This window comes from Lissotriton vulgaris, chromosome 4_1 (genome assembly GCF_964263255.1).
Source record: "Lissotriton vulgaris chromosome 4_1, aLisVul1.2, whole genome shotgun sequence".
Taxonomy (NCBI): domain Eukaryota; kingdom Metazoa; phylum Chordata; class Amphibia; order Caudata; family Salamandridae; genus Lissotriton; species Lissotriton vulgaris.
In genome coordinates, this window is record NC_141691.1 from 1,111,572,618 (window position 1) to 1,111,584,680 (window position 12,063).

At 41.2% G+C, this 12,063-nt stretch overlaps 1 protein-coding gene across 1 annotated transcript in view; it reads left to right on the forward strand.

The window, feature by feature from the left end:
• CTNNAL1 (catenin alpha like 1) overlaps positions 1 to 12,063 on the forward strand; it is a 974,420-nt gene that overhangs the window by 400,828 nt on the left and 561,529 nt on the right. The window contains exon 4 of the mRNA XM_086965342.1: positions 304 to 423. Coding sequence (XP_086821468.1) covers positions 304 to 423 — 120 coding nt within the window. The remainder of the gene's footprint in view (positions 1 to 303; positions 424 to 12,063) is intronic.

Below are 12,063 nucleotides of genomic sequence, written 5' to 3' on the forward strand. Positions count from 1 at the left end.
GGGTTTAATTGAAGACAGAAGATGATGTCCTTCCACCCATGGCACGGTGATGGCAGTAGGTGCTAAATATATTAACATTTCTACTTCCTTTCCTACCAAATGTCTTCTGATACCTGTCTGTAACTTACAGATTTCTTCTTCCAAAGCATCAAATCAAAAGGGGTTAGTTTGAAAGTCTGTAAAGGGATTTCATCCTTTTGGTTGTATGGATGAAATAGAAGGATATTTATTAACATGACATACATTGTTTCTTTGCTACAATCTTTCACTGTAATCTTTTATGTTGTGTGCTCTTTGTTACAGGTTCTTACAACTATGGAGCATCTAGAGAGAGTTTGCAGTTTTCAGGAATTTGTACAAATATTCAGTCAATTTGGAAATGAAATGGTGGAGTTTGCCCATCTTACCGGCGATAGGCAAAATGTAAGTATACAATAGGTTTTGTTACCTAACAAACCATATATTTCTCAGAGGCATGTGCCGTAGACCCCTGACTTACAAAGTTAATAAAATAGGAATAAGGTAAAACTAGGGGTAAACAGTTAATCTTTAATCTACAAATACATCTACTTTTTCTTAATTTACAGGCAATCCAGAAGATGAATGTGGAACTGAGAATAATGACTATATTTAATTGATTTTAAAATCGCTTTACCGTGCTAACTGCTTGGTCTTTCAAAACCATGTAATGTATATCTAAATTGACATATCACATTTCTAGATCCTCTTGTAGACAATGATGATCTACGGTCATTCTATGCAGGGAACATTTAACATACTTGAACCAAAAGGTATTTGAGTGATCCACAATAATATATACAATAGGCCATCATGAATACCAATTAACTAGATGTAGCAGTAGACATAATCTTAAGGAATAATAACAGTGTCAGTAAGACAGGTAACTTATGCCAGTTTGAGGTCAAATGGGATTAAGTTAGGAACTGGCAGAATAGGTGGATTTTTAAATGTCTTTTGAAGGTGAGAATAGTGGTTTGCCTTTCTTATGTTAAGGGGGTTGGCATTCAAGGCAGAAGTTGGAAAACAAATGAAACACTAACTATGTACAATTTGGCTACCTGAACATGGAGGAAGCTGATACTCCTAATGCTTCCCAGATGACTGGAAATGAACAGCAAATTTGATAGGTCTGGAATAGAGTTGTGGTGGATGACTTGGTAGGCCATGTAGCAGAGTTTGCATTGAATCCTCGACAATCTAAGTAGCAAATGGCATTTGATTCACTTCTTCAGACAATAATGTGCCGTTTATTTTCTGTTTTGTTTTCTCAGTCTGTTAGTTTAATGATTCGAGAACATTAGTGCCAAATTTAATAGCAGTAGCACACCATCATCTCAGTGTACTCTTTAACATCACCTGAACCCCTTCACCCTGATGAATAGCCAGTGGAAATGCAGTCTCACTGGCTTCACCATATTCCTTTATGTGGTATGCTCATTTTTTGCGACCTTTCTATTATTGTAATCCTTTAGTTACGCAAGAATTTGTTCCATTCATACAGTGTAACAAAAAACATTAAGTGGGTTGACACCATGAAGGTACGTTTGTTCTGGAAGAGATGAGGTTGCATAGGGGTGCACACTTTTTAGTGCACAGTTGACAATTGCATTGCCGTACTATGGTGGCACCAAGCACAAGCCAAAGGGAGAAACATGGCCGCTACATACTGCTCCCTTTCAGTAATAAAACTGCTGATACCAGGAATTTGAACAACACAAAGCACCTTGCAGAAACAATACATTAACAGCAGACTGGAAAGGGCAGTACAAGATTGACCACAGCACCATCATCATCAGTAGTTTGTATACCATACGTTCCATGAGTTTGAATCCTTCTTCCTTTATCTACATTGATTATGCTGGGCTTCTTCTCCTACAAGCAATCGAGCAGTCATTCAAAATCCACACCAATGCTCATCCTGTATCAGGCCGGCAGGGTTGATTTGCACCCTGTGTATGTTACTGAAATGCTGTGTTGTAAGGCACTAGCTGTAGAGAGGCCCATGCTGGATTTTGTTTAGGTGACATCCCACACTTTTCTATTCATATCCCTCACACTGTAATGCAATCAATAATTCACATTTCCTGTGTGATATGCTGTGCAGTTCAGGTTTGTGTTGCCAACAAGAAAAGCATTATTCCACAGACAACCAATGAAGATTAGCTCTTCAGTGCCATCCCTTCCGCTCAGTTCTTTCTCCGTGAATGCCTTGCCTACTACTCCTCCTCATCGGCCTCATCATCATCTTCCCATCCTCATCATTCTAATTTTCCTGCTCATTCCCATCATCCTAGTTATGATTTTCTTGCATAATGACTCTGCACATACCAACAAACTCTTAAACATTGATTTCACTGGTTAGGCTCCTGGTAAGCTGCATTCTTCTGTGAATGTTTTTTAACCTTTCGCCTTGTCCAGAACATCATTTTAGGTAATTCTTAATTCTCAGACACTGCTCTCTTACCTGTTTCCTTCGGTTCCTACCGCTGTCAGCCACGGCAGTTCTTGACGATTGCGCTGAGGGATGCCGCTCCTCCCCTTTGTCTGTACCAGCTTCCATGGGGTTACTGACTAGTGTTTTCTGGCACCACCTAAAGGGAGCATGCAGGGCCGGACGCGCACTGGTGAGGTGCCTGCTAAGCTGCATGCTTCTGTGATTGCTTTTTAACCTTTCCGCTTTGTCGAGTCTCCAAAACTATGCTGCATCTTTTAAGTACTTTTAATTATCTTTAACTATTTTAAAATCACATCATTTTAGGTACTTCTTAATTCTCTGACACTGCTCTCTTACCTGTTTCCTTCGGGTGCTACCCTGGTCCGCCGCTGCAGTTCTTGATGATTGCGCGGAGTGTTGCAGCTCCTCCCTTCATCTGTACCAGCTTCCAGTGGAGTTATGCCATGATTATAACATATACAAGTAAGGAGTTACAAAACGTAAAGAAATGTACCAGAGGGTGCGCCAACGGCAATATTTCCTGCTTGAGGTTGGCTAACCAAGAGAGCTGCGCAGTCTGTGGCTTTTCCTCGACAACAACTGGCACGTCTTTAAATACTCTCCCTTTTGTGTTATATCGCGGAACACTTGTGAATGTCTACTGTTTGGTTAAGCAGGCCACAGAAATGCCCATGCTTATAGACTTCCAGAAGATGGATATTATATTTATAACAGAAACCTGGGCTAATTGTTCATCCACGCCTGATCTCATATCCGCAGTCCCAACCTGTTTCACTCTTTTTAGACTCGACCAACCAATAAAGAGAGGAGGTGGAGTAGGAGTCATCTACGGGGACCAGATCAATGCCAGATTTGCTGCCTCATCAAATGAGGACTGTGAGGCGTTATCATACTGTTTTTTAATTAACCCAAAAAATATTTTAGAGGCTTAATTATCTACCAAGTGCTTTTCTTAATTCCATTAGTACTCTCCTTGAATGCCTAGTTTGTAATTCAGAACTAACAATTTTAGGAGACTTAAATTTCCATCTTGAACAAACTGAAGATAAAGACTCCAGCGATCTTTAGGAAACCTTGGATAATTTTGGGCCTACTCACATAATACAGACTCCCACTCACACCGCTGGCCACACTCTAGACAGCATGTTTAGTAACCATGACTTGGTCGCTAGTCCTGAAACCTTGCTTATACCCTGGTCTGACCATTTTGCCATCATCTTTGAGCTCAGGGATACCAAGGTAATTCCAATTACCAAGTCATTAACTGAGCCAACCCTTTACTGAGCCTGGACTAGCATAGGTTTTAGCCACTTTCAGACCTAACTATCTGAGGATCTTCCCCACCTTCACCTTATCCTGAAATGCCCACCCAGGACTATGTGACCTGACTTAACCGTGCCCTCATAAAACATGCCCTGTGGAAATCAAATACATGTAAGAGAACAAAAACCCTCTGAGCCCTGGTACTCAGAGGTACTTCGACTGGAAAAGCAAAAATTTAGCACCACAGGAGAGAAGATGAAGACTTGACTACGAAACTCAGGAAAAGGAGCTATACAGAGGTGCCATGGCCACATATAAAAATGTACTGATCAAGGAAAAAACAAGCTACATTACAGCGCCAATCGAACTACCTAACAACTCACTTGGGGAACTTTTTAAAGTGATTAATAAACTAAAGCTTTGGTAGTTAAAGGATGTACCAGCTGTCAAACTTTTTGCGACAATGTCGCTCTTTATTTTAGGAATAAGGTAGAGCATATCTACAACACCTTTAGTGTATCAGGGAATACATACTCCACTCAGAAGCAAATTTTAGTAAATAATTCTTCCCAGTCAGACCTATTCAGTTGTAGTCCAGTCTCCGCTACGCAAGCAGGACATCTCATCCGGACTACCAAAAAAAGATCTCCAAGTGCTCAATTTGCCAAAACATCAGTCTGTTAGTTCGACCATTAAAGAACTACACTGACTTACGGTCAGAAATCGAATTAAATTTAAAACTCTCTGTCTCAAGTACAAGGCTTTAAATGGTTCGGGTCCAGAATTTTTGAGGAATTCTATTTCATGGTACACTTCTAAAAGGAACCTAAGATCCTTGGGTACCTTTTCAGTCACACCTTCCAGATTTAAGAAAGCTGGATGGGTTGGTAGTAGCTTCCATGTAGGAGCCAGCAAACTCTGGAATACCCTTCCACTCCATATTAGATCTTTGCCCTCTTTGCTGGCTTTCAGAAAGCTTCTTACAGGCTTTTTAACTTCTAATTCTTTTCTTTCCCTCTCACAGCATGCTTCAGTTTCAATGCCTACTACTAGCGCCAAGTAACCCTCAGGTATACGTAGCACTTTACAAATTAATTTAACATAACATTTTGCGTAAGTTTGCTTCATCGACATACGTTACAAAAAAGCTTCCCATTGTAATCATACATATCCACAAATACATGTTTATATAAATCTTATGACCGTTTTCTGTTGATAAGTTGTCTTATGTCCTGAGCAATAGGTAAAAGGGGCAGACAATACTACCCAGGACCAGGGGGTGGGTGCGAGTGGGGTAAACACCTGTGACAAACCGGGTAAGGAAAGACCCTGACTTTCTGCTAACTCACTATGACACTTAGTTTGTTTATACTGAAGATTGGCCCATTTCTTTCTCTGCATGCAAAGATTCAACTGTGGGTCAGCAGAGACCCTCCCATTGGTCCTCTCAGACTGTATTGCATGTTCCTTTACAGGATAACATGTGACTTACATGCATTCTTCCATCCCAAACTAGCAACAACTTTCTCAATAGATCTTGTGTTGCAAAAAGATATTGCAGACCGACCTCCCAAGTAATTTAATCTATAACTGACACTTTTTCCCTTTGCATCACTCCATAAAGTTTGAACACCTCTCTAGATATGTTTGAACACCTCTCTTTTAATCCCTTTGCCATGAAAATTACACATATAATGGATTTACTCACCTCCTGGCTCTTCATAACCTCTTCCGTCCCCTGCTGCCTGTCTGTATCACGAATTAAAACACAAAAATAAGAATGTATTCACTTTTTCACATCAATAGTTTGTAATTTCAAATAATTTCAGTCTTGAAAAAGCCCAAGATTTACCAACCATACAAGGGAGCATACAGGCTGAGGGGAAAATCATTGTATGAATAAAAAGGCAGAATAAACAAATACTTGCCACAGGAGAGTGGACTTTAGATGAATGAGACACAAAATTAAAACTCAAAGAAGGCAACTGTAATACGATATTTTAATTATTGCATTTGTAAATTTAATGGATCACACTTGTAAACGTTTGTTTTCCCCCTCATTCGCCTCTAACCTCAGCCGAGCAAAGCTCAGAAGGGTGCCACTGCTACTCAAATTTGAGAAGTAGGCTGCATAGAGATCTATTCCGCCCTTCGTCTACAGCCTACCAGTAGCTCCAACCGACCTCACTCCAGTTGCTGCCTTCCTGTTGTTAAGGGGAGGGTGGTTGTACTCTTACCAGAATTGTGGACTGAAGCAAATAACTTGACAGTCTGAGAGTTCACCTGAGGCTTAATCATGGGACAACAAAAAAAAAACCTAAGTCCAATTCAACAGACTCCTCCAAATGGCACGTTTCTTAGAATTCTTCAGTCGGGCCAGATCCATTTTGGAAGTTTTGTATACTGAGGGTAACCACACTACTTGTTTGGGGGGTGATGACTCGATCCATCTCCTACATATTTCCCGCCTGGCCAACAAGATGGAATTAAATAAAAAGTCTCTATTGGGACCAAGGATACCACTAAATATACCGAAGATGACCTGTTTCAGCGAGATTTGTATTGTACGTCCCAAAATAGAAGATAGACAATCTTCAACTTCTTTCCAAAATTTCAACAGAGACGGGCACTCCCAAAACATATGCACATCCAACGCGCTTTCTTAGTTGCATTTTTTACATTTTACCGGAAGGCCCTTTGAAAATTTTGAAAGCCTGGCTGGGAAATAGTAAGCCCTATGTGTCGTAAAATAGTGATTCCTCCTCAGCCAAGCTGGCTTTACGACTGGAAAAAGCATATTATAAGAGGTCTTCCACAAGTCCTCCAGATCTACCTCCAAAATAGTGTCCCCCCATAATTCTTCAGCTAACTTAAACTCGCCGTCAATGGTCTCCTCAATAGCCCAATAAAAGAAAGATATCTCCTTCTTAAGTACAGGCCTACTAGTCAGATGGTCTTCCAGGGGATCCCCTCGACCCAACTAACCCCTCAAACTCTGGGACCAACTTAATAACTGTAAGTACTTAAACTTTGATAGTCCTCCCTCAACCTTATCACTCAACGTGGTCCAGGGTAAGGGAGATCCATCAACCACAAGGTCCCCCCATACTATTAGACCCGCAGTTTTCAAAGGGACTGCTAGCTGATCTTTTAGCCAAGCAGGAGTACCTGGACTATCCCACATGGGGGCCAACCTTGAATAATATTCAAGACCTATTAGTCTTTTAATCCTAGCCCACATCTGGGCTAAGCCACTTAGGACTTTCAATCTAACTTTCTTAAAAAACTTTTTGTCCCCAAACTTAAACAAAAAACCTTCAGATGTTAGCCCAAGCGGCTCTGGCATAGCTAAAAACATTTTACCTTTCCCCAACATATCTGGGGATTTTAACAGCAATCTGGAGTGTGTAAGCTGAAAAGCCCAGGCATGGTATTGAATATCAGGAAGAGCCAGCCCCCCTTTTTCCCTTCTACGTCTGAGCTTTCTCCATAATATTCTAACAGCCTTGGCAACCCAAACAAAAGAATTGATAGAACGCTGTAATTTATCTATTAATAGTTTCTCAAAATTCAACGGAATGGTGTTAATTAAAAACGTTACTTTTGGCAACATTGTCATTTTTTATTAAATTTACTCTTCCCAGAATAGATAGTGGAAGATAAGACCAAGATTTCATAAGTTCTTGGCATTCTTTCGTGATATTAGCAAGATTGACCTTTGCAATTCTATCTATTTCTGGGATAATCTTAATCCCCAAGTAATGTAATTCTTTTTTGTTTTGATATCGGCATCTCTGTAGGTTACATGACATGAGCTTGGTTTTATCAGCATTGATGTCGTACCCGGAAACCTGGCCAAAACTCCCTCGCTAGTTCGATGACCCATTGGAAAGAGGTTTCCAGATCAGATGAGAGAATAAGAATGTCATCGACATATAATGCCACCTTCCTCTCCCATGAGCCACTTCTAAAGGGTGTAATATCTGGCTCCTCCCTGAGCAGCTGAGCGAATGGCTCTATGTAAAGATCGAAAAGAAGTGGGGAGAGGGGGCAGCCCTGTCTAGTTCCCCTTCTAATTTTAAATGGTCTGGTCGTTTTACCATTCACAACCAACATAGCAGAGGGCTCATTATAAATACGGCAGATTGTCTTGCAAAATTTTGGCCCAAAGTTTACCTTCTCTAATACTGCTATGAGATTTTTCCAGTTCACCCTATCGAATGCTTTAGTTGCATCCAATGTCATAGCCGCCAACGTGAGGGAAAAAGTAGACGCAAAGTCTATTGCTCCAATAAAATCATAAGTCAGATCACACAAATGTCTGCCTTATACAAAGCCCTTTTGATCCGTATGTAGGAGCCCACCTGCCACATCTCCTAATCTATCCGCCAATATCTTTGAAAATACCTTGTAATCGGAGGTCAACAAGGATATTGGCCTGTATGACCCACATTTAGTAGGAGGTTTACCCAGTTTTTAAATTAGGGTAATATTTGCTTCCCTCCATGTGATAGGAAGCTAAGCTCCCTCCCTCAAGATTTTATTAAACATTTCTACCATTAAGGGGATGATTATATCGTCCAGTGTCTTATAGACTTTAGCAGGAAGGCCATCCGGCCCTGAAGCTTTACCCTTTTTACCAGCCAGAAGAGCTTTGTTAACTTCTTGATACGTTATTTCTGTCTCCAAACTTTCCCGATGGGTAGTGGAGAGAGCAGGTAGCTGAATTGGGCGCAGCCAGTCTTATATAGATAGAAAGTCAGTCACTATCGTTTTTATATAAATCCTCAAAAATGGCATGGAAGATTTCTCCCATCTCCTTTTCCCCGCTTAATTTTGAGTTGGTGTGTATATCTTCTATTCCTTTAATATGATTTTTAACTCAATCAGACTTGGCCTTCCATGCAAGTAGTCTGCTGGCCCCCTCACCATATTCAAAGTGGGCAAGCTTACTTGCCTCCCACCTTTTGGAAATTCTAGTTTGAATTATATTTTCCAAAGAGGCTTTCAATGAATCCAATTCTACCCCTAATGTTGCTCTTGATTCTTGCTCCTCAACGGATAAGCTGTTAATCCTATTCTCCAACCTTTTCATTTGGAGCTCTAAAGATGTAATTTCCTGTCTATTCGGTCGATTCTTATAGACGGTTTTATTCGTAATCATTCCCTTTAAAAAGGATTTCAGGGTATCCCATACAACCATGATGTCTGCTGATCCTAAATTAATTTCCAAAAAGGTTTTAACCTCCTCTGTCAACTGGCCCGTTAAAGTTTCATCTAAGAGGAGTGAACGGTCAAAAGTCCATAGCCTCAGTTGGTATCCACCCTCTAAACCCAGGTCAATCCACACTGCTGAATGATCCGACAGATGTGGGGTTAAATATCCGATATTCTTTGTAGTACTCCTCAGATTATTACTGATCAGTATATAATCTATACGAGATTTATGCCTATATTTTTTATTATAGAAGGATACTCCCAATTGAGTACCGGATCGCTCTCTCCATATGTCACAAATGAGATGTTGTTTCATCATTGCTTTAAGAAAGACCCTGGATTTAGAGGAAACAGTAGCTCTACTTTTTGACGACTTATCTAATTTTGGACTCAAAACTATATTAAAATCCCCAGCCAAAATAATTGAGTCAGGGAATTCTAAAAGATTCAAAAAGATGGTCTTTAGGAAAGAAGGATCGTCCTGATTAGGACCATAGTAGCCCACAATTACAAAAGGAGTATTTTCTACAGAAATCTTAACAATCACCCATCTGCCGCTAGCGTCTGGTCTTACTTCCTGTAGCGTAGCATTAGCTTGTTTTTTTAACTAAAATAGCTACACCCCTTACATTGGCAGTCTGACATGTACAAACACAATATTTCACCCACCTGAGCTTCTTACAAATGTAATTTATCTCCTCTCTCAACAGGTGGGTTTCTTGTATAATGATAACCTGAGCTGGTGAGTCTCTTAAATACTGTAGAATTTTCTCTCTCCTATTTTTAACCCGTAGGCCATTGACGTTCCAGGACAGGCAGTACAATGTTTTCATGGCGGATGGAAACCCTGAGATTTACTCCAGCCTTCACCACACCGGCACCAAACCAAAAACGTCAAATCTTGTTCCTTAGCTAAAATAAAGAGGCAAATGATTTTTTTTTATTTTTTGCCCCAATGCTACCACACCCGTGCCCTCACCCCCCCCCCCTAATAGAACTCCCTCCCACCCCTCCCGGGATAACCCTACCCCCATTTACCTGGACTCGTCCAGCTTCTGCCCGCTAGCAGTCCCTACCTACCTCCCAAATAACACACTCTTCTAATCTATTTATGTATGCCAACTATTGACTATCTTCTTAGTTTGTAAATTCAAACAAATCATATCTAATACCTGAGATGAAGTTTTTTTTTTCCTTTTCTTCTTTTTCCTGTAGACTTTTTGTTGTGTATGTTTATGGAGCAAACATTTGCGATATTAATGTTTAAAAGTATTTTGGTTATTCCCCCCTGTGCTCTAACCAATATAATCTATATGCCGGTTTATACAAGCATATCGTTTTGTATTACCCTCATTTAATGTGGATGGACTATAGCCCACCCAGCACACAGACCTTTACGAATTTCATTATATGAATTACTTTTCGCCATACCAGGATCCCAACATAGTGGGCACATTTTATTCTGATATCTAGTCCAGTCATTATATAGGGGTCCCCTTCTTTCCAATAAAAAAAGGGATATTAGACCCAGCCTGTGTTCCTGGAGTATGCCCTTTTCCCACCCACAATAAATGTTCTTACAACGTTGACCAATGTCGGGGGTTCCTTGAAAGCTGGTGACCTAACTAAAGTGCTTCCTGCGTCTGTCCCGCCCCTATGAATTACTCTCTTCCCATGCTTTATGAGTGGGCGTGTTGTATCATTACGTAGCTGACATCCATCTAATATATTTTTCTGTGCAGCTTTACATTTCATTTGATCTTTAGCACTCAATGGGATGTCCTTTTTCTTCTGGTGTGTCATCCTTTTTAGGTCAAGCCTAGAGTCAGCGCACTTGCGCTGCTCTGTGAGGCTGTTGTAGTCAATATGAGCAGTTTGGCTACGCCCACCTTTTTTATTTGGTTCTTTCCTCGTTTTTTTTTAACTGCTTCTCTTTTGTGTGGTGAATTTTGACATTTGACCCTCCATTTGGGTGTGCTTATCAGGCCTATGGCGACTGTCCTTGTTACAAGGGTCATTTCGCTTCAGGTAATTCATATTTGCGGTGCACTCCTTTTTAACATGCGTTTTGGGACGGAACAAGAGCACTCGACTCGCGTTTAGAGTCCCTGTGTGGCTGTTTGAGCACAGAGTCCCCGAAGCGGCCAACGCCCCACTGCCCCTCCCCCCATGAACTCACCCTGTGCCCCACCAACACACCACCCCTCCACTGCGGCACACCCTGTATCTTTTTATAATGGCTTGAGTATGTTGAAAGTAGCTTTCCTTTTATGCTTGTTGGACTGAGCGAGCCCGATTTCTTGATGTCATCCTGATACCACGATTTCAATAAACAGCTATTTACAAATGTTAAAACAGGATTTTTGCACGCCTCTTCATGCTGTCCAAGTCGCACAAATGTCCGAGAGATGACCCCCGAGGCCCTAATACTGCCCCAATTGTGCAACATTGAGGACTAATTTCGTAGTGTGCGCCACACTAATATCTCATCACACACATGCATCCTCGTCAAGTGTTATATCTTATTAAATTCCCTTCGAGGAAGGAACAGTAAAGACCCTCCAATAGGACTGTAGATTGTGGGTCCCAGCAGAGGCCTCTGAAATACAGCACCACAACCTTTTCGAGCAGGATACAACTTTGCTTCTAGTGCTTGCGGGACAAATGTGAATGAGCGTGCAAATGGGGTTGCCCCAGTCCCAAGCCTGGTGCCTCTGGCGGGCCATGAACTGTTGCTGTGAGAGAGGAACTTACTGGTTCTCTTGAGTGTCTAAGTGTGCAAGTGTAAGCATAGTCTGTGTAGAGATGCCGTGCTCTTCCAAGAGGTGGGGGTTTACCTCTTTTCTGGAGTGCAGCAGCTGTGCCTGCTAGGGGGCTGAGGGTGTGCCCCCTGGGAGAGGAGAGGAAGCCTCCGTCCACATCTGAGGGCATTAGGGTCTAGACAGTTATCCTGATGTCTGTGTTTGTGTCACTTTCTTCACCATTTTATATTGGATTGTTCTGCTATAACCCGGGGCTCTAGAATTATGCGATTGTGCCGACGCATAATTGTAGATTTGACACATTTGCCAAATATTTCATCATCTGCTGCAAAATCTGAAGATTTT